This window comes from Musa acuminata, chromosome BXJ3-11, assembly GCF_036884655.1.
Source record: "Musa acuminata AAA Group cultivar baxijiao chromosome BXJ3-11, Cavendish_Baxijiao_AAA, whole genome shotgun sequence".
NCBI classification, from domain to species: Eukaryota; Viridiplantae; Streptophyta; class Magnoliopsida; order Zingiberales; family Musaceae; genus Musa; species Musa acuminata.
This window is the reverse complement of record NC_088359.1, coordinates 5732428-5754623: the sequence shown is the minus strand read 5'-3', so window position 1 is coordinate 5754623 and position 22196 is coordinate 5732428. Positions and strand designations below refer to the sequence as shown.

The 22196-nt window shown below is 40.6% G+C and overlaps 4 protein-coding genes across 4 annotated transcripts; 1 reads left to right on the top strand and 3 right to left on the bottom strand.

Annotated features, from left to right (window-relative positions):
• Window positions 1-279: 279 nt before the first annotated feature.
• On the bottom strand, window positions 280-1217 carry LOC135652335 (uncharacterized). Its single transcript, XM_065173179.1, has 2 exons — window positions 514-1217; window positions 280-442 (listed from the first exon to the last, which is right to left on the bottom strand). Exons 1-2 carry the CDS (start codon window positions 1077-1079, stop codon window positions 280-282), a joined length of 729 nt encoding a protein of 242 aa, XP_065029251.1. The 5' UTR covers window positions 1080-1217.
• A 549-nt stretch (window positions 1218-1766) lies between these two features.
• Window positions 1767-6314, top strand: LOC103970605 (SH3 domain-containing protein 2). Its single transcript, XM_009384442.3, has 10 exons — window positions 1767-1971; window positions 3168-3290; window positions 3363-3432; window positions 3506-3657; window positions 4014-4115; window positions 4298-4498; window positions 4588-4650; window positions 4781-4933; window positions 5038-5112; window positions 5967-6314. The coding sequence occupies exons 1-10, from the start codon at window positions 1912-1914 to the stop codon at window positions 6081-6083; spliced, it is 1116 nt and encodes a 371-aa protein (XP_009382717.2). The 5' UTR covers window positions 1767-1911; the 3' UTR covers window positions 6084-6314.
• Window positions 6315-7339: 1025 nt separating this feature from the next.
• On the bottom strand, window positions 7340-9477 carry LOC103970603 (cytochrome P450 78A9). The gene is made up of 2 exons (XM_009384441.3): window positions 8219-9477; window positions 7340-8118 (listed from the first exon to the last, which is right to left on the bottom strand). Exons 1-2 carry the CDS (start codon window positions 9221-9223, stop codon window positions 7474-7476), a joined length of 1650 nt encoding a protein of 549 aa, XP_009382716.2. The 5' UTR covers window positions 9224-9477; the 3' UTR covers window positions 7340-7473.
• A 3987-nt stretch (window positions 9478-13464) lies between these two features.
• On the bottom strand, window positions 13465-21487 carry LOC135653279 (cell division protein FtsY homolog, chloroplastic-like). Its single transcript, XM_065175082.1, has 11 exons — window positions 21092-21487; window positions 20907-21011; window positions 20702-20775; window positions 20539-20597; window positions 18423-18460; window positions 16812-16932; window positions 16626-16694; window positions 16465-16547; window positions 15463-15531; window positions 14074-14136; window positions 13465-13946 (listed from the first exon to the last, which is right to left on the bottom strand). The coding sequence occupies exons 1-11, from the start codon at window positions 21443-21445 to the stop codon at window positions 13833-13835; spliced, it is 1149 nt and encodes a 382-aa protein (XP_065031154.1). The 5' UTR covers window positions 21446-21487; the 3' UTR covers window positions 13465-13832.
• Between the last annotated feature and the right edge of the window lie 709 nt (window positions 21488-22196).

The window sequence follows — 22196 nt, the reverse complement described above, 5'->3', positions numbered from 1 at the left end:
AAAGAAGGAATGTTGCGTTTGCTACGGAGGGAGGTCTAAGAATTAGATAGATGGAAGATTGAACTCACCTGGATTCTGGCGTACGTGACCACACAGATCTTGCGAGATCCGTGCGGCTTCCAGTCGTAGTTTTGGAGGGAGCTGTACAGCCTCCACGCAGCGACTGCACTGGTGAAGTTGACGAACGCATAGCCCATGTTGTTGCCCGTACTAATTCCATTTCCACAAAGAAATCAAGCAATCGACCAAGACAATCAAAGCCAAAGGAAAGCAGCAAACTCACTTGAAATCTATAGGCAGGTACAAGAAATCGAACTTGGACAAAGTGGTTGATGAGATATCTCCCTTTCCCAGCTCCAGTGACTTCTCATTTCCTTCTTCCATTATCTTCTGGTTCTCTTCATAGCAGTGCTGGTCTAGTATACCTAACAGCTTCTCCTTGCTACGCAAAGAAAGAGAGGTAAGAAGCTACTGGAAGTAAAACCTGGCACTGGGATCGCAGAGTTGACGTACGTGAATTTGTTGGGCAAGTTCTTGATCATGACTGTGGTCTTTCCACCATCAACCTCAACTGCAACATTCTCATCTCCCGTGAGCTCAGATTCCTTCCTCCGGCTCCTGGCCCTCGGCACGGAAGCCTTCCTTCTCCAACCAAAGGAACCACCGCATCCAAACCTTTTGAAACTACCCTTCCGAGCTTCGGCAGCAGCCTCACACTGCACCTCTTCGTTCACCTTGGTGTCAGGCTCGAGGCTCTCCTCTTCCTCCTCCTTGCTTAGATGAGTCGAAGGAATCCTATCATCAGCTACAGGCAGCTGGAGAGGGATCGAATGGATCTCACTCCAGGAAAACCCTTTCCAGCAAGCACAATAAGTGCTGTAAACAAGTCCATGCGGAGGAGGAGGAGGAGGAGGTGGTGGTGGTGGGTAGGGACAAAGCTCGAAATATGGAGTGACCTGCATAGATTGGTTGAACACAACATAGCAAGTTCGCGAAGAGGAGTAATAGTAGCTTCCAAATGGAGTGATATCGTGTGAAGCTGGAACGTAAACAGGGGCTTGGGGATCGAGGCCAGCCATTGGGGACGACGGAGAGAAAGAGCAACGTGCAGAGGTGACTGCTTTAATACCGATCCAGCAGAACTGCTACCGCATTAATGGGCGGCAAAGACACAGACAGAAGGAAATGGAAACGGCGGCACACGACTCATGATTGTCTTCGAGTGGAGACAAAACGGCGGAGGAGTACAGGAGAACAAAGAGATCCAGTGAATCTGATGTGGTCATCTCCATCGGCTTTCTTCAGCTCGCGTTTTCCTCCCTCTTGTTCTTGCGCTGCCTGGCGTCGCTTTCTCCGATGCGACCATGGATTAGCTTCGGATCTGAAGTCCACCTGCAGCTTGGGATGTCGGGGAGGCTGTCGTAGTCGAAGTTATGGTTCTGTAAATGTGGTGGTGCGGAGGGAAGTCGAGCATGCCGAACACTGTGAACCGACCGTCACCCTTTACAGGCGATGAGGGTAGAATAATAGCAGTTGATTATAATTTTCACAATAATGTGTAAAACAACTTTTAGAATTAAAAAAATAAAAAAATAAAATAAAATGAAAATATAATATATTATTTTTTAATTGATCGATTCATAAGAAAATAAAAAAAAAGGTGGTTAGGGGCATTTTTGATATTCTGAAAATAGGAGTCATTTTTAGGACTGTGATATGGCGTCGATCGAGTTGGGTTCGGATTGGAAGCCACAGGTTCGAGCCCATCGCATGAAGACGATGGCCCAAATGCGATGCCAGTAGAAGAACTCGATCGCCCCCATCCGACTCGTTCCGACACCGTTCAAAACCCTCTCCCCGTCTCTTTCTCTCTCTTCGCGCGCGCGCGTCGGCGACTCGTCCCGCTCGCGAATGGATGCCATAAGGAAGCAAGCCACCAAGCTGAGGGAGCAGGTCGCCAGGCAGCAGCAGGTCTTCCTAACTCTCCGCCTCCCCATTCCGCTCCCCCCTCCACCGATTCTTGGTCCTTGTCAACCGCCGTATGTCAAGATCTTTCTGTTCTCTAACATTCCGGCGGCTGATTAGTCGTCCAGTGGTTCTCTTCCTGGTTCCCCTTTTTGTGGTTGCTACTTTGTAGATTCTGGACTCGCTAGGGCTTGATCGTAGTGTCTGCCTGCTGGAGCAGTGGTATTAAGCGGCGGCGTAGGCGGATGAGCAACATCATTTCTAGGGTTTTGTCTGCTTCTTGTGCAAGACGCCACCTGAGCATCGGAATGGGTAGCATTGATCGATTTTGTTTTGCATGGCCATTTCTGCTATTATCTGAAAAGAATTTTCGATGTGATTGGTAGGTTTTGCAAGACCACATTTTGATTTAGGTTTAGGGATCATGTAACATTTCCACGGTCGCCCTATTTGTCATAGATACTGCTGAGAAAATCAGTGCTAGGAGTTTGCTAGGTGGAATGCTGATCTTGAATCTGGTCTTGATCTTATTTGGGTATGATTTTACCTTTTCTTTTTAGCAATCTAGTGATCTAGTGAACATGGACACCTTGTTTCCATATGGGACATTTTGGTTCAGCTAATCATAGATAATGTTGTATATGGTATTATCCTAATAATTAGTTTCATTCTTCAATATCCCTAACATACAAAGATGTTGGATATTAACGCATTCACAAATTTGGGCCATGTGAAATGACAATGGGAATTTCTAGAAGAGGTACGGAGGTGGATGCAAAGGGATTGACATAGGGGATATACTATAATGACACTAGAGAAAGATAGTTGATGTTCCATAATTCTGAAATTGGTGATTTTTTTTTGCTGGCAGGCAACCAATATCGTTTTCGAATATAAATCCCTTTGCATACTAGGAAGCTTCGAATTTTTACATCAGGAAAAGTATTAGTTGAAAATGATAAACCTAATTGCTATGGGCTTTGGTTTTTATGAAGAAATAGTCTTTTATTGTTGAAGATGGAAGATTATGTTAAAGAAGATGCATGTAAAACTATGCTAAAGATTTCCAACTTCTTTACATTTGTCTAGTTTGAAATATTTTTTCCTACTTGAGTATATGTTGATGTGTATTTCATTTGTAAAATATGTAAAACAAATGATTTTCTTTCATAACAATTATGATTATTCCCATCGAAATGCAGGCGGTTCTGAAGCAATTTGGAGGTGGTGGTTATGGAATCTCTGATAATGTGATTACTGATGAGGCAGAACTTCAGCAATATCGGAGAATAGAGCAGCTATACATATCAACACGATCAAGCAAGGTCTGTCGACATCTAACATTTTGTTTTCCAGTCTCTGTTATTTATCTTACGAATACTGAATGTTTCTTTCAGCATTTCCAAAGGGATATTGTTCGTGGTGTGGAAGGCTTTATTGTGACTGGGTCAAAACAAGTTGAGATTGGTATATCTTTGGAGTTGTTGGTGATTTTTCCTTCTTGCTGATTTTGTCCTTTACATATTGTAATATCCTGCAGGTACTAAATTATCCGATGACAGCAGAAAATATGGTGTTGAGAACAGCTGCACCAGTGACCATACATTATCAAAAGCTGCATTAATTTTTAGTCAGGCTCGTTCCCATATGGAAAAAGAACGTGAAAATTTATTGAAATCGCTTAGTAGCCTGGTATAATTAATTATCTCATTCATCACTTTAGCCTTTTTTTTTTTGAGATATAAGTTGGACTGTATCAGAACCAAGAGTTCCAATCTATAAGCATGATGATAAATTTTTTTTATTCCTTAGGAGGTAAGTCACTATGCTGTCTTGGTAGTTCTGGTGCAAAAACACTCGATCTTGCTATTTCCTATGGATCTACTGGGGAACTTGCCACTCATATCTAGACACTTCTAATGATCTCTTATTACTTGAATGAATATCTAGTGTCCAGTAATCGTGGCCACTTCTAATTTCCTGTTGTGCATATTGTATAGTTTACCTTTTAGACGGGGTCACTTTGCTGTAAGTTCCTCAATTTTCAGGTTGTGGAGCCATTACGAGCAATGGTAGTGGGAGCCCAATTAGAAGATGCTCGACATCTTGCTCAGCGCTATGAGAAAATGAGACAAGAAGCTGAAGTTCAGGTACATTTGAAACAAATGAAGCTTTTCTAGTTGCCAATCCCGCGTGTGTTATGCTTTTCTATATTCATGAATTCATGCTTTTATGCAACTAAAATGTTTGTGTTTTCCTATGATACTTCTTATAGCCTTCTACTAATGATATTTTACTTTCTTTCAATAATATATGATGCTTATATTTATAGACTATTGAAGTTTCAAAGTGCCAAATTAAACTAAGGGAAGCTCCTGGTTATGTCGACAATAGTTTGAAGTTAGAAGCTGCTGAAACAAAGTTGCAAGAACTGAAATCAAACATGACAGTGTTAGGTAAAGAAGCTATAGCAGCAATGGCTGCTGTTGAAGCTCAACAACAAAGATTGACTTTGCAGCGACTAATTGCAATGGTACATCTTTGGCAACGTGATTCTCGTGTTTTGATATCTTGTTGTAGCCTAAAATGTAACGTAATTTGAATTTTCCATTTGAGTTGAAGATTGAATCTGAGCGCAGTTACCATCTGAAAAGCCTTCAAATCCTTGACCAGCTTGCAGGAGAGGCAAGTGTCACACAATTTTGCTTAATAGACAATTTTTTGGTGTATTGATGAAACTTGTGAACTTGTAATTATGATCTTTTACTGTTAATTTCCATGATGGTTCTACTATGCCCTTTTGTCCTGATTGCAGATGGTTTCTAAACGGCAAAGAATTGAAGCATCTCCAAGCTCAGTCTTGGATGAATCTGTACCTCCACCTCAATCATATGAAGAAGCCGATGGAGTATATCCTTCCCACACTTTTGATGGATTAACTGATTCTATGGGATACTTTCTGGGGGAGGTAATCTATCTCTTTGTTAGTTTCTACTATCATGCTGTGGTTATTGGTATTGTTCTATATATGACTTGTTAACCATATTCACTAAAACTGTGTGATTTGTGAAGGTTGTGCATTCATATCAGGCTGAGTCAGATGCTGAACTGGACTTGTCAGTTGGAGACTTTGTTGTTGTGCGAAAGGTACTCGTCGAATCTTGTGCATTCATATCTGCCTTTTCTTGTCGGGAATGCTATCCAATGAAAGTGGAAAACAAATTAATGTTGATCCAGGATGTAGAAAAAAGGTTTATAGAAGAGTTTCTATTTATTGATAGATTGTAGTGTTGGATGAACTTGTATTTCATAATGGTGATTGAAAAATGATATGATTTCCAGATTAGCATTAAGCATTATGTTTTCCCAGCCTTTTTTTCTAGTAGTCAGCACTCTGCTCACATTGCTAAATCAAAGCTTTGCAAGTGTCTGGACTTTCAGAGACATTTTGGCCAACGGAAGTTCATATCAGATTAATGTCTGTTCAGGACTTGTAGATAAATTATATGTGATCAAAGCAGTAGTAAACAACCAGTATCTTTGAATATACTCAAATGAGCAGGTTTTGGTTCCTCATTTCTTTTCATCCATATATGTGTATCCACATGCTTACTTTTAAATGTAAGATACTGTCAAAACATGTCAGTTCAATTTACATGATGCTTATTGCACTTGATGCTGGAGATGGGAGTTCTCCAGGTCATAACTATGTGTATGGATTATTAGGCACCTTACTTTTTTTCTAATGAAATTTGTTTGCTCTGAGACAACATGTAAATGCAAAATTTATGGTTCAAATTATGATATGGTATTAGTGTTTTAGGAGATCAAATGCAGATGCCAATTATATGTCGAAGGCAATTATCTTAACTTCTTTGTTAATTGTACCATGTTAGGTGTTTTTCTGTGTAAAATAAAGAAAAGGAGAAAAAGCATTCGAGTGAATATTAAGTGTGCTTGTCTTATTTTGACTGATCAGAAGTGTTTATCTTCACCTGCAGGTATCCAATAATGGATGGGCAGAGGGCGAATGCAAGGGCAAGGCTGGATGGTTCCCCTATGGATACGTGGAGAGGCGTGATCGTGTTCTTGCTAGCAAAATTGCTGAAGTATTCTGATATACGATTTGGCTGTAGCCATGTCAAGCCTTTCAAACTGAAAGGGTGTCTTCACTGCTTCAGATCTGACTCCACGATCAAGATTGTTTGCTCTTGTCAACTCTCCTCATCTAATCCAAAGTCATGTTCCATTTGGATCACTGAGGTAATTATGCATCTGAATCTTGATGAATTCTCTCTACATCATTATATTATTAGTGAATGAGAAATGATACCAGCCAAGATTCTCCATCGGTTTTCCCAAAAAATGCTTGTCACCTCTATAATTTCAGAAATATAGATTTCTTTTGATAATGGGGGTCTCATTTTAGAAAATATTTCCATCAGTGATGCAGTTTTTCAGGCTTGACAACTTTCTTACTCATACAATCATTTAAAAAATAATAAAATTTAATTTTATTAAATACTGTCTCTTAATTATTAATTATATTTTTATCTCATAATCTTTCAATTATCATCATTTATTATAATTCATTTCATTCGTTGGTCAATTATCCTTGTGAGCTGATATGGGAACCTTAGAGAGAAAAATGAATTGTATGAAAGAAATTGAAAAGGCTTGTTGGATAATTGTGAGCCAAAAGATTGTATGAAAGAAATTGAAGAGTTTATTGAAATCAAGTGATACGTCTGGAGAATGTTAATGTCCATTTATAGAGGGTGTCTTAGGAACATAAAAGTTTTTAAGATAAGAGTTGTGCATAGTAAAAAGATGATTACCAATAAAAATTGCATAATGTCATGTTGTTTATGATGGTTTGTACAATTAAGCTGGTGGTTAATTGAGTTTAAGGGTTTCTTGAAGACAAGGAAGCTGATGAATGACTGCAACAATGTGTCAAAATGGTACTGAAGTAAAACTATTCTGCTTAGTAAAATGGAACCAGCATCTACTGAACTGTCAGGATATGGCTCAACATATCTAGATTAGTGTTTGAACATTTCTTGTGTTCTTGGAGAAACTTTCTTGCTGATTTCATGGTTGAGGTGAGAAAGTTCTTCCAGGAATGGAGTGACTGCTATGTGGAATTTGTACTGATCATATACACAGGTTTGTACCTCTTTTTCATGTTGCAGCTTGCTTGCTCATCTGCTCTACTCAATCAAGGAAACGAGCTGCAATATATGTGTGTGTGTGTGTGTGTGTTTCATACATTTTCTTTTGATATATCAATATTGAGGATATATTCACGCGTGCGCGCGCACACCGTATCTAAGCTTTAGGTTTGGAAAGAATACATGCAAAAATATTGACATTAGGGGAATTTATGTATATATTATCTTTCATAATTACACATAAATATCATACACAAGTAAAACTAAAAGATAGAAGCCACTGCAATCATCGTTAACCATAGTATATACATTGAGGGCGGCGCACCACCTCCCATCAAGCCAACCCCCGTCGCGGTCGCAGCCTTACCGTCAGCGGCACCGCCATCTCGCAGGAGAGTCGCAGCACTTCCGAGAGGTCGAGCTCCCTCGTCGCCGCGCCGTCGCCCGGAGGCAGCCACTCGAACTCGTGCGCCAGCGCCGCCACCCAGAGCTCCACCGTGGCCATGGCTAGCCCCTTCCCGGGGCAGCTCCGCCGCCCGGCCCCGAACGGCGCCAGTCGCAAGTCCGTCCCCATCACCGGGAACTCGGCCGCCTGGTCCGTAAACCGGCCGGGATCGAACCGGAGCGGGTCCGGCCAAACCGCCGGGTCGCGCGCGATGGCCCACATGTTCACCATCGCCGTCGTCCCCGCAGGCACGAGGGCCCCGCCGACGAGCGCGTCCGACGTGGCCATGCGGGCCCACGCCAGCAGCGGGCCTGGAGGATGCATTCTCAGCGTCTCCTTTATCACCCCCTGCAGGTACGGTAGATGCGCCACCGTCAGCCCCGCCTCGTCGGTTCTCGTCACATCCCGGTCCTCGCCCACCACCGCGTCCAGCTCCGCCTGCGCTCTCGCCTGCACCTCCCCGTGCATCACCAGCCGCGCGAGTACCCACTCTATCAGCACCGCCACGGTGTCGGCACCCCGGAATATCATCTCCTACATAATTTTTTCCACGTCGTTAATTCTATTATTATAATTTCTCGATTAATAATTCTAATCATATAACCATAAATTCCTTTGGGAGAGGTAAGCAAACCCAGAGAACGGCGACCATGTCGGTGTCAGATAACTTATCGGGACCCTGCAGGGACAGCAGAACGTCCACGAAGTCTCGGGGAGCGGGAGCGGCGTCCGAGTCGCGCGCGCGCGCGACTCGGTGCTCCTCGATGATGCGGGTGACGAACCGGTCGACCCGGCGGACGAGCCCGGAGCAGCGAGACCGAACGCGCTGCAGGTCCAGACCGGTGAGCATCGGTAGGTGGTCCGACCAATTGAGCTGGCCCAGGAGCTCGTAGCCTTCTTCCACTAAGCTTCTCAGCTCCCTCATCTCCTCGGTGTCCTGCTCGAGCTCGTACTGCCTCCCGAAGACGAACCACATGACGTGGTTGAGAGAGGCTTGCTTCAGAATCCTTCGGACTTGGACGGGCCGAGAGACGAGGCCGTTCAGGGCCCTAACCATCTGGCCGGCGATGTCGGCGCGGTGGCGCGCGAAGGCGGATGTCTGCTTGGGTGAGAAGAGGTGGGTGGCCGCGATTCTCCGCAGAGCGCGCCAGTAGGCGCCGTAGGGGGCGAAACCTATGGAGCGGTGAAACATGAGCCCGTAGGCCGATTCGTTGGCCGGCCGGTCGGCGAAATCGGGGCTGTTGAGAATGTCCCTGGCCACCTCTGGGTCGCAGGTGACGACCACCCGTGTGTCACCAAGGCTGAGCGCCATGAGCCGCCGAGAGCCGGGGATGACGTCAGCCATTGCTGCGAGCTTCCGGTGGGCAAGGCCGGACATGAGGCGCATGCTCCCGAGGACGGGGAGGCCCCGGGGCCCCGGGATGGCGTGGCCGAGGCCCCAGGGCCGCCGCCTGTTCCACCAGTACCTCCCCCAGGCGGAGCCACCCGGGGAGGCCCAGTGGAGCAGGAGAGTGGCGAGGCAGCAGATCGCTACGGCAACAGCGAGAGAGAGGAGGCGGGCGGGGTCGGCGGAGAGCCCACCACATTTAGCGGCCACCTGAAGCGACACGAGCCACCCGCCGTCAACCGCGGATGCCATGAACAGATGCGTATATATAGAGCCGGTTTGAGAGACGAGAGTTGCGTTGGGGTGAAGGTCCGAGGGTGTATATATAGAGAGAGGAAAGCCAGCAGACGAAACCAACACACCATAAACAAATGCGTAATTACTGTTGGGGGCAAACCAAAGTAAATTAAGCGGAGCGCCCGCCGCCACGAAGGGTAAGAAGGAAGCGGGTGCAGGTCAGGAGGGAAGGGGGACGAGGTGGCGGCCGTCGAATCATGGCTGGCGTCAACTGCGTGGTTCAGTTTTACGTGGAATTATTGCCCTGTCTATGTACTCAGCTCATTCCACTAGCATTCACTGCAATGCTGAAAGACCAATCTGACTAAGGAAGTATCTTCGAGGCATATCCCTACGATTCAGCTGCATTGGCTGTGCTACTGCTCCGTGTTGTTTACTCTGATAACCATATCAACATTATCGTTGTCATGAAGCATCAGACTGTGACATTTGCTCCTTTCCCTTGTCTGCAACAACTCCTCAAACCAAGGATCATGGCAAGCAGAAGAGTTCTTTTCTCCGATGGAGTGACAGCGATTCGAGGAACGATCATCTTCGCAGCTGCAATGGCTTGAAAGGGACCTCCTACCTGTCACCACAGATCATGAACCGAGTCATGCCCTCCCCCAGAGGCCTTATCCCTCATCTAGGTGATAAAGACATATTTTGACACATGATGAATCACCATTGACGTCACACGCCACCAGCCACGAATCCAACGCCATACGTCATCAGAACCCCGGGGTGGACGCCACGTCGGGTCCCGTACCGATACACTGTGCGACATGACTACCCCGAGAGCTCGGGGCGGTGCCGTCTGATGCCGCTCAGGCACCCCCAAAGACGCTAATTCATCAGAGAAGTCGCTCCACCCCAACGAAAGTCAGCGGTCACGTCGAATCAATGCGGAATCGATCCTCGCACGATGGTATAAAAAACTCTTGTCCGGCACTCGACTGGGGGGAGAAAAAAAGGGAGGAAAATATAAAAACTTCACTAACTTGCTCATCGGAGGGGCCAAAGTCGGGAAACACCCGACGAAGGCCATTTTTGCAAGGAAGTGGCCACCCCCGAGCAGTGAGCGTCTCCACCCGGGAACCGCCATCCGGTGCGTAGAAGGAGAGCAGCCCGTCGGCCCGGATCCCGACCTATGCCGATTAGCACCCCTTCTCGAGGACACGCCTGCATCGTGAAGACAAATTGTCAACCATCCCGGGGACGGAAGAACGCGACCCACATCCACTCACGAGGTCCCAACCGACCTCGTCGGTCCGACACTCGCTAAGACGTTCAAGAGGTGCAGCCACCTTATCATCCTACTCAATCCACCCAATCCACCAAGGTTCCTGACATCGGCTCGCACACGTAACCGTGCTGATTCCCCATCCAGTGCTTTTGTTCACTAAGTGACAAAAGCTCCTGATCACAAATATACATGTCACAATTTATCATCCGCAAGACACTCCACTGCCGAATCCTTGTCGATTAAAAGTACTCTCAAGCAAGCCACTTGCGCAATGGTGATGTAGCAAGCGACATGCATCCGGCAGCGAGGCCACCAGATAACTCGATACGATGGGGACCGATTAAGAGTAGTCGTCAGCATTTGCTCCTGTGCACGGTGGAATCTTAACTACTACTCTTTGTGTGCCTGTACTCCGAGGTGATCCGTTTGTTCTTCTGCCATACTCGTCGAGTGGGTCAATCATTCCATCAAGCAGGTTCTCTACAGCCGGAATGCATGGCCACATGAGCGTAGTCGGTGCTCACAGTGCCTGCAGCAGGTGCATTAAAATGTCAAGGTCGGACCAACACAAGCAGATAAAGCCTCTACATGCCATGCCACAAACATTAATTTGCTGATGTGCACCTTCCGACTCAGCAACTGAGCCTTGTGGTCAACAGAGAAGAGAAGTCACCAAGGAAGAACCAAAAACTTGAGGACCACAGCACACAAGGATAAGGAGACTTGTCGTCCGATGGTGTCTGACTCAGCTGATCAAGTCCCTCTCAAGCAGCATCACACCTGGTTGGGTGGGCCAGTATGTGTCGGGGAATAAAAGGAGGGCACATGACATCACATCATCCATCCAAAGCCCCACACAAATAAAATGATTTATAGGATGCTGATGATGAGCAAATCCACTGTACCTCAGATGCAACTTAGGAAAGGGGGTATCATAAGGGATTGGCATTGGGTGACTGAGGAGGCCCTGCCACTTGATTACATTTTTCTGTTTCTGTTTCTTCAGAAATCCACTTGGATTTGTGAGTGAGGAAACTTCCTAATGCTATTTAGCCATTTTAACAGTCACTTAATTTGGTTTCTTTTAATCCTTCTCGTGATGATTAGGTTTAAGTCTCAAAAATAATTTTTCTAAATATATATTGATCTTTCTAAATATAATTAACAGTTCATCTTTTTTATCATTTTTATTATTGATGTTTAATTTTATATCATAAAGATTTTATATCGAGTCTTGTGCATCGAATTCATCCTTTTTTTTATCTGTTCTCAAGAGTAACCTCTGATTTACATTTCAGGGATTCTTTTTAATTAATGTTATGATAATATGATATATAATAAATCTAAATGATTATATAAAACGGTTCGATACTCCTTGTTTTGTATGGTGTATATTGGACAAAATCAACCTTCTATTCTTTTGATTTTGATAAAATTTTAATATTTTTTAATATTTTTATTTTACTATTCAAACTATAAACTATGTCAAATATTCGAGTAATATCCGATCATATTTTATGATGATCGGATCATATATATATATCCGATCATATATATATATATATATATATATATATATATATATATATATATAATTTTGTGAACTTTCTGAGGTCTATTACTTACAAGAATCGACAAAAGCGGTAAGCATCTAATTTATCTGTTCTCCATGGCGATGAGATGATGCTTGCCGTGCACTGTTGAAGATTCCTTGGCACCCAAAAAAACAAGGAGAGCATGTCGACATACGGTGTGCAGATTGATGGTGGAAGCCAAGTCAATCTGATGCTGCTGTCGCATCACAGATTCACTTGTTGCAATCAAGAACAGGTTGCTTGGGACATCCTCGATAAGAACAAGTAGTGCACAGGTTTCATCGCCACAAGCTCATTAAAGTAGAGGGGAGATGACTCAGAACTGATCGTTTCTTTATTCCCACCGTGAATTATGAGCAGTGAGGTAAGCCAAAATAAGAAAGCATGGGGTCGACCTCCGTCGCCAGTGGGTTGCTTCACGGTTCGCATCTCCGTGTCCTTTCTCTGAAGCTTGATGCTTTGCTGCATCGGAATCTGCTGTTGCTCGTCGAAGCTGTTCTCGGTACTGTCGATAATGGTCTTAAGATCATGTGGATCCATATGCTTTCGGTGTTTGATTCGTTATATGTGATTCTAACCCTTATGGGATTATTGTATGCTTCATGCACATCCTTTTCTTTCGGTTTTTGATGTGATAAAGGCGATGCCTTATTCGATGGTAATTTATTTAATAATTGAATTTTTCTTATCGTAGATTAGTAGAAATAAAAATAAATAAATTTTATCAAAAGATATATAAAAAATATAAAAACTCTTAAGATCGAATATCTCGCGCATTACGTCGCACGACGATAGAATTGAAATCATATCACTCACTCATTGAGTTATTGATTCATTTATGATTGATGCATCATAATGTTTTAATTTATTTTTATAAGCTCAAATATAAAAATAAAAAATACAATCACATCAAGTTAAATATATAATATCATCTTTCATTCGAACAAGATTATACATATATATAATATTTTTGATAAACTTATGAATATTTAAGATATTTAATCAAGATTTATAATCTTCAATGATCTGATTTTTTTAAAAGTAGAGGTTGATGTGACAACAGGAATCTTTAAACTAATTAAAATTATTTTATTGATAGGTCAACTAAATTACTTCTCCATCAATTATTCTATACTAATTAAATTTATTTTATTGATAAGCCAACAAAATTGCTCCTCAATCGATTATTCGTATTTTTATCTTCCACAAAATAAATCTAAGTCAGGCTAACGAGATTGAACTTCAACTCAGCCGATAAACTTACATATATTAAGTTGTCGATCAACCCAATCTTTAATACACCAATCGCAAATCGAAAGGCGCAATCAAATGATATTTCTAATCATTAATAGAATTGAATGCCAAGAAGGAGAGAATAAAGGAAACAGAAGTATTTAACTGTGTCAAAACTCTTAAGAGCAGAGAATGAACTAAAAAAGATAGTACAGTTGACAATGCTGCAGGTCTTGTTTCCATCAAGATCACATAAAAGAGCACTAATCTGTCTCTGGCACAGATATATGATTTCATTACAAAGTTTCCAAAGAGTGTCCAGATATGGACTGCTTCTCTGAACAACCTTTGAGATATGATATATGGAGGTCTTCAGCTCTCCAAGCCGTCGAAGTTGCACAAAACTGAACCATCTGACAGTAAAGCACAGCCAAGACTGCACAGCCAAACTCTGCGCAATCCTTAAGCAACCGTACAAGGCTTCGTCATAAGCTTGATTGAGCCTGCTTAATCAAGAGAAAATGGCATTCACAAAGGCTTCGGCATCGAATGGTTGGAGGTCATCTACTCCTTCACCAACACCAACAAATTTAACAGGAATACCGAGCTCATCTACCACGCTGACCTGCAATAGAATCAATATCAAGCAGCTATATCACCAAACGAAGACTTTGTTAACAAATTCTGAGTACAGCTATTGCCTTTGTGAAGAAGTTAATACAAGCCGATAATCGAAGAAACTGGAATCATACCACACATCCACCGCGAGCAGAGCCATCCAGCTTTGTCAGAATTAATCCAGTGATTCCAACAACCTGTAATTTTTTTGAGAAGAATGTTTTATGGCAAATAGTTTCTAGAGATTACTCACATATATATATATATATATAAAATATTAAAAATGGCCAAAACTATGGGAGATCGTACTGCCTTATGTATGCATTGCAGGAAAGAGCTTTCACTAAAAAAATCCATGGAGATATATGTCAAACAAATAAAATGATCTGCAAATTTTAATATACAGGCTTACAAGGAAATGCCAAATAGAATTTCACAGTGTGAAATAAGAATTCACCAGAGAGCAAGAAAAAGCTGCAAGATTTCAGGATATACTTAGTAGGGGCAAACTAAAGCAGTTCAAGCAGTCACCCGAATTACAAGGGAAAGGAAAAACCTCCCAAACAAGGAAAACTTGGTTAAGGTGATACTGACGAGTTTTTCGCTGGAACTTGTCAGGGATCTTCCACAAAACCAAGTTATAACTGAGCTTCAATTGGATAGCACATATATTCTCAAAAGTTGGATCTCCGTGGCTTAATTCACCGTTTCTCTTTACGATCATATGATATAAATGCATATGACATGTGGCTTCATGTAATCTATGATGTTTCTCATTTGGCTTTAGTAAAATTGAAATATTTACCGTGGATTGAGTGTTCTTTTATTCTTTTCCAATACCAACTAGAATTATTCCAATCAAGATTCAAAATCCTGGTCCAATATTAGTTTCAACACCATGTTGAACTGGTATAGTACAGAAATATTAGGTGGCATACCATTTGTACAACCAGGTATCACTGCAAAAATAATAAAAAAATGAATATTGACTGCTACTGGTCCTTGATCGAACTGATGTCAGTAAGTATGTGTTGGCTCGACCATATATTTGAAACCCTAAATGCCAATTATGGTCAGCATTCTTTTAATGATATACTGATCCCAGGTCATCCTAATAGCCAAAGTAGTAGTTTCAAATGCCAAAACATATATCCTGATGCCTGGAATTCAGTGCTAAAGAGTATACATTTACAGAATGAAACATCAGTTGCATAATATAATATCTGTAATCTCACCGGTCTAATATGGAAGAAAAATTAGTGACAGATGGAAAAGGAGATATAAGAAATACAGACCCTACAGGAAAATTTTCTGGCTATTAACAGATGAAAAGAGAGAGACAAGAAATACAATCCACATATGCTAACATGGCTACATATGTAACAGAATTACCATCCATGTGCAATCACAATGTCATGAAAATATCTCGAATGATGCAGAAATTAGATAAGATATTTATATAACAATAGAAGTGAAAAAATATTTGCACAACAAAGTGACATGTATCAGGATCAGAAAATTACTTCATTAAATTCTCTCGCCTGTGGTAGCATATTCAAGCCCGTTGTTCCATCAAGAACAAGCAAAATCTCCTGTTAAAGTTGGAAAAAGAAAATCTTGAATAGTTAATCAATTAAAAGACCTCTAAAATTTCATGTGTTCATTGGTTTAGTAACGGTAGGTTGAATGTTATGAACATAAGATAAACCAAGAAAGCGACAGGAAAATTTGGTAAAGCTGGAGACACCACTCCTATTGTATGGAGTATGATATGAAGTGTTTTCTCAAGGGTCGAGAAGTATAGATCCATCCTGATGTTCACATGCTCTTACATCCAAACTCACAGAAAGGTCTGAGTTAAACCTAGTCCTAGAGAGGAGGTAACTGATATATCCACCATATATTGCAAAAGTATATGATTCTAGATTGATCTCGATTATATAAAGCTGGATGATATTTTGCTGCATTTACTTGGCACATCCTAAAACATTTTATTAAGGCAACTGGTTATCATCCTGAGTGTCCAGGAAGGTCCCTACTTATATATGCATATTTGTGTATTCATGAATGTTTGTGTGATCGATCTGTCCAGCTTTTACCTCCGTGTTTCTCAACCTATCCAATGAACTTATTCATTTTAGCATTCTCTTTGTCCAACCTATCCTTGAACTGTCATAAGCTACATACTTATTCTCAGATCACTAGGCTTTTACATCTCTTAGCCTTTCAAAATTTTAAATACTCTATGTAGCTTATTTAGTCATCAATCAATTTATCAAAAGAACATGAACAACACGCATTCTTAAAGAAGTGTGGGCTAAAACAGTGGGAACAAATTAAGGTCTGCAATAAATTCTTTGAAAGAACAAGAAAATTGCACTCCTAAAGGCATCAAATAAGAAGCTGTGACAGAAAATGTTATGCCTTTGCAGAGAAACATAACTTGTCTATGCATTAAGACCGACCACAAGAAAAAGTTGGCATATCAAGATGAAAAGCAGAAAAGTCATGAACTGTGGTTATACATTAGGTGCACGTGGAATGACTTTGGCAACAGCTTTCTTGCAGGCAACCAACTCTTCCATCAGGCTGTAGTTTGTGTGCAGACCTGATACACTTTCATAGTGTCAGACAGAGAAAAAACTGGAATTAATACGATATGTTAAGAAAAAAATAATATACTTACGCCCAGATGTATCACAAAGGACAACATCATAGCCTTGCTCTTTTCCTTTTCTCACAGCCTGTGAAAGGACTGTCCAAAAAGCAAATTTAATGTGGCAAACAATCACCTATATTTGTTATTGTCAGCAAAAGATCAGAAAATAAACATGTAAAATAAGATACCAAGTTTGGAAGTTACTACTCATACCTGATGCAGCCTTGACTTTGTCACCCTCCGCCACAACTATTTCAGAACCTGTTCTCTCAGCCCATACTTCCAGCTGTTCACTAGCTGCTGCTCTAAATGTATCACCTGCTGCCAATAAAACCTGAAACAAATGGATATAACCAATAATTAAACAAAAAATGATCTAGTTAATGTTTCTGCTCTATTAATAAAAAAAGAAAGTAATCCCTTTTTTCATGCAAATATTGTGATATGTGAACCATAAGAAAAGTGATCTTCACAGAAGGTACAAGTATGCAAAACTAGCTTTCAAAAAGGCAAGCTGAAATATTTTCGCAGACTAAGATAATACGCATACTGATTCTCTGATGCTCAGACGATGAACAGATAATAATATTAGAGTAAGGGAACACAGTTATAATACCTACCAATGTACACATGTTTAGAGATGTCCAGATCCTTCATATTACCTGTAATGAGATGGCGCAATTGTTTTCTTCCCTTGTCCCTCTTAATACATATAGCAGGCAAAACAAAATCAAATGCAAATTCATCTATTATGAGTCATGCCAGAGTAGGTTTAGAAGAAAGCAGATGAATAGAAGAAGAAGATGAAAGGGTTCATATCAAGAAGTATAAAATCAGATTAGATGGTGGAGCCACATATTTCTAATGAAAATTGGGCAAGGTAGAGGATACATGAATAATTAGAGTGGAATGGGCATAGGAACTACCACTAACCAATTGAGATGTAATGTTTTGAAGATGAAGGATCTAAATCTCCAAAAAAAAAACATATAATATTATTCCAAATGACTATGGATCTAGAAGCATAAATGAAGTATTTAGGTTCTAATTAATGTAATAACGGATTTAAATAACATCAGAAATCCCTGTGATTTGCAAGGTGTTAGCAAGGCTGGTATGCAGCCAAAAATAAAACCACAAAAAGTAATATATCTGAGAAAGGAAGTGGACCAAAAAGAGATGAATTCTAAGAAAAATTTAAAGTGAAAAATTAAAATGGGAGCAAGACAATGGGAAGTGACTCTTTACTGAAATAGGTTGCATCACAGGACCATTAAATATGAATTATTTACACATTTTGGTGAACTTACATGATATATTAAGCATATTTGTAGTATCTAGTTATGTACTAAAAATCATCATTTATTGACGAAGCGGAAAGAAATGCATGTTGGACAAGTAAAAAAATAATGTAACCAAGATATCAGTGTTGTGATTGGCCAGTGGTGCCACAGCAATAATGAAACAATGAGATGACTGTTAAGAAAAAGCAGCACCTAATGGTGAAAAGATATGTAGAAGCTGTTAAGATGGTTGAGACACACTGAGAAAAGCATTAAATGTACTAATAAAGAGAGTTAACCAACTCCACATATGCTATGATCGATTAGGAACAACAAGAAACAGACAGTGAGAATTGATTCATAGGACAATGTAGGTATTGATAAATATATTTCTTTGTTGTTGCCATAATAATGAGTGCATTTCCACGAGGGAAAAGTATGGTGACATGAAGCATCTTAACTTTCATTCAGAAAGAACTTGAAAACTAATTATCATTGTCCAAAGAATCAAATAAATCATATTACTAGAATATAGCCTCACCTTTACCCCTTCATTTTTCAATCTGCAAGCAAGTTTTCCTGTGAAATCATAGTGAAATTAACTGAAAATGGAACATAAACTTCAAAAGTTTATATGACCAAATGAAATGAAAAGGAGCAAAGAAAGTTCATCACAAATTTAACAGGCAACATATTAAAGCTTAGCATGCTAGTGTTAAAATAGCACTGAAATTTGGCAAGTTTGCTATAATTCGCAGTGGTTGCCAGAATTAACAAGGTCCAATATAGAGAACTCCTATGAGTCAGAAAAAAGGATACCTATAAAAAGATAGACACACATATAATATTGGTCTTGAATTCATAATTTGGCTGATACATTTGTGGATGCAGAAGTGGAAGCTGGATCTATATTATATAAAGAACATGTTTATCAGAATTACAAACTGAAAAGAGAACTATTTGTTATAAGATTCACCAAGTAAGCACGATCAATATCTGCATGCATGTATCAAGAAAATGAACCTAACACCAATTTCTGCAAATCACACTCAAAGATTTGTGATTACCAATATTTGCAATTTTTTGGAATTAAATAGAAAGCACTGTCTTGTAGATACCTCTAACCACATAACATGTCTTTTAGATTAATATAGTTGAATTTTACTGGTAACGAGAAGGATGTGGAACCTTTTTTCCCATCTTGATCGCAAAACAATAGAACTATTGAAAGCAAAAATGCCAAATTTCCATCAAAAGTTATTATAATAAAAAAGCAAAATCCAAAAACATAAAATTACAGAAAAAAGCAAACATAAGCTTCCAGCAGGAATCACTAGATTGTTGTAAAGGTCTGCATTTGTGCATTATCTGAGTGAGATAGAAACAGAGAGAAATATATACTTTAAGGGTACTTAAGAAAAGATCAAGAAAACTCTCTGAGAATCTTCATTAAATTAAGGGAGAATAATTTAATTTGGCATGAGTTTCAGGGAATGTGGCTAGAACAATTATGATTCCACATAGTTCTTGGATGATGGTAATTGAATTTAGTGACTAATATTTGAAGAAATAAACAAACAGTTTCCAGCCCTCATAGGAACTGATCTGAAAGAGAATCAAAGAAACACAAGATAGTAGGAAGAGCAACATAAGGGTAAAGAAGATGAAAATTCTGGTGCAACCAGAGAAGCCCAACATACCCGTTTCTTTTCTATCCATGGTTCAAAGGTATCATCGGCAGAGTACCTATATCGGATAGAGCTGCGTGTAATGACTTGGTAATCAGCTATTACTACAACTAAGTAGCTAATCCATTCTCATTGGATTATAAGAATGCATGTATGAGTAAAATATACTAATTCATCATTGGATATCCATCAGCAACAAGCTTTTGCTGATAAATACCATGAAGATCTTACTAAGTAGCTAACCAATTTAATTATAAGAATGCATGTATGAGTAAAATATACTAATTCATCATTGGATATCCATCAGCAACAAGCTTTTGCTGATAAATACCATGAAGATCTTACTATGCATGGAGCTCAAGAGCTCCATGACAAAGTTGAACACATTCTTAGATAGTACCGGATGCATAATCTAATTCATGTCTACTTAAACAATTTTCTGAAGCCACTAAAGTTAATGCTTTAAATGAATAGAAAAAATTGCAACAAGCATTTGTGTTATTAGTGGACCAGAAGGTGGTAAGTGTCTTAAAAGTCCAGGAAGGGAGAGACTTACAAAATATTCTTTCTGTGGTTTCAAATGAATGATCAAACAATATATTTCAGTAGGATAGGAGCTACATGCAGTGAGCATTAGGTAATTCATTTGAGAACTTTTGGTCTAAGATTTGATTTAGAGTGCAAAATACATCAATTTTCAAGCACATAGAGTGGTAACCATGACAAGGAGATCCTGATAGTCAAGAGCTTCATGTCCAGAGAAAATTAAGAAAATTAGCATCTACATTAGCAGCATCCTAACAGTCACTAATTATGATGACGAAATCCTACTTAAAGAATAAAAAATGCAATATTTAGTGAACTTATCACAAACCACAAAAAAAGGCTATCCATAATTGTTTCCAGTTTATGTAGTCATTCTAGCACAAGAATTGACAAAAATGGAAGAAGCATCTCTGTGATGATTACCTAGAGAGGTTGTCTTTCCACCACCATTAACACCAACAACCATAATCACTGCAGGTTTCCTGGTAGCAAAGAAAGATAAATTCTTCGGCAACTTGAATTCAACCCAATAAGAACAATGGACAATTAGGCACGAATTCATGAACAATAATATGTAGATGCAAACCTAAATCCTAGTTGGAGATCCGACTTATTGCCTTTGCTTGTCAACAGCTGAAGCACACTCCTTTTCAAAGCCTCCTATGTAGCGCCCTTAAGCATTAATACATGGAAACGATGAAGGAACAAAACCCAAGCCCAGAGAGAGAGAGAGAGAGAGAGAGAGAGAGAGAGAGAGAGAGAGAGAGAGATTATATCAAGAAAGCAACCACCTTTATCTCACTCCCAGACTTCAGCTTTCCCGCCAATATATCTTCTCGAAGGCAGTCCACGATCTTGAAAGAAATCCTGGGCCCAAAATCGGATACCAGCAACGCCTACAAGAAAATTCGAAAGAAATTGAGCTCTAATCCACAGATATCCACTCTTCGGTTAGAGCGAGCATCAAGAATTCCACCTCTTCTAGCTCGTCGAGGACTCGATCGGTGTCGGCAAGGTTCCAGTAGAGGAGGAGCTCATCCACGACGGCGAGATTCTCCCGGGTCTTGGAAAATCCGGAGAAGACCTTCTCCACGTCGCTCTTGGCCTTTTCCTTGATAAGGCGACCTAACCGGGTGAAGAATCCGGTCTGCCCGGCGGCGCATCGGAATCGGGTGGCGGCAGGACCAGTTCGCCGGAGGCGAAGGGCAGAGGAGGCCCTGGAGCGGGAGAGAAGGATGGAGGTGGAACCGTATGCCACGGACGAGGACGAGGAAGAGGGAGGAGGAGGCGAGAGGAAGGGGACAGTAACCTGCGGAGCAGCAACGGCCATCGCCTCTTCTCCCGCTATCTCCCCTACCTTCTATCTTCGGACATACAAGAAGCTTTTGAGTCCGACTACTTCACCTCTCATTTCCGAAACAGAAATTCTACTACTTCCCTTTCATTACTCAACGGTTTACCTGTCTCATGATTGGGTATATTTTGATCCCCTTGGGGCTCCACCCATCTTGTCCAATCATCGAAGCTAAAACAAGACAAAACATCTTAGAGACTGTAAGTCGTCAAAGCCATGAAGTAACGGTACGGTTTAAGGAGGAGGCAATACTTTAGTACATCGTCAAGACCACGTTTCCACCTGCCTTGTCATTGGAGGAAGTAGAGGCCCCATGTGGGCCCAAAGTATGCAGGCAAGGTATTAATAATGGCGTATAAAACCCTACGTTTCCAATAATACCAAAAGTTGCATGTCATGAACTATAATATTTTCTTTCTTTTATTTAAGATAGATTTTTCTGCACCTTTCTATTACTGAAAAGAAAAGTTGACTTCTATATATCACAAAGAATCTTTTTTTTTTTGTGATTCGCCAATTATATAATAAATAAATGTTAATGGCTCTCTTTTTTTGATAAGAATCGACTCCATCTGTCATATAAGTAGCAATTTATTAGCTTGACTACTATATTTTCTGAATATCCCCTTTTTTTAGGAAATTTCATGTCAAAGTCATACTATATTATATTAGAAAACCATTCTTTATAGAATAATCAAATACTTATTTTTAGATTTATTTTCTCTAC

Bases quoted from the DNA above. Each gene is read 5' to 3' on its own strand.
- LOC103970605 (XM_009384442.3), top strand. From the start codon at position 1,912: ATGGATGCCATAAGGAAGCAAGCCACCAAGCTGAGGGAGCAGGTCGCC. The intron at 3,291-3,362 runs GTCTGTCGACAT...TGTTTCTTTCAG, and splicing joins TATCAACACGATCAAGCAAG to CATTTCCAAAGGGATATTGT. The intron at 3,433-3,505 runs GTATATCTTTGG...AATATCCTGCAG, and splicing joins GTCAAAACAAGTTGAGATTG to GTACTAAATTATCCGATGAC.
- LOC135652335 (XM_065173179.1), bottom strand. From the start codon at position 1,079: ATGGCTGGCCTCGATCCCCAAGCCCCTGTTTACGTTCCAGCTTCACAC. The intron at 443-513 runs GTACGTCAACTC...TTCTTTGCGTAG, and splicing joins AACTTGCCCAACAAATTCAC to CAAGGAGAAGCTGTTAGGTA.
- LOC135653279 (XM_065175082.1), bottom strand. From the start codon at position 21,445: ATGGCCGTTGCTGCTCCGCAGGTTACTGTCCCCTTCCTCTCGCCTCCT. The intron at 16,933-18,422 runs GTGAGGCTATAT...CATTTGTTTCAG, and splicing joins TGAAAAATGAAGGGGTAAAG to GTTTTATTGGCAGCAGGTGA. The intron at 16,695-16,811 runs GTATGAGTAGTA...CTTTTTGGACAG, and splicing joins CAAAGTCAAGGCTGCATCAG to TCCTTTCACAGGCTGTGAGA.
- LOC103970603 (XM_009384441.3), bottom strand. From the start codon at position 9,223: ATGGCATCCGCGGTTGACGGCGGGTGGCTCGTGTCGCTTCAGGTGGCC. The intron at 8,119-8,218 runs GTTTGCTTACCT...AAAATTATGTAG, and splicing joins ACATGGTCGCCGTTCTCTGG to GAGATGATATTCCGGGGTGC.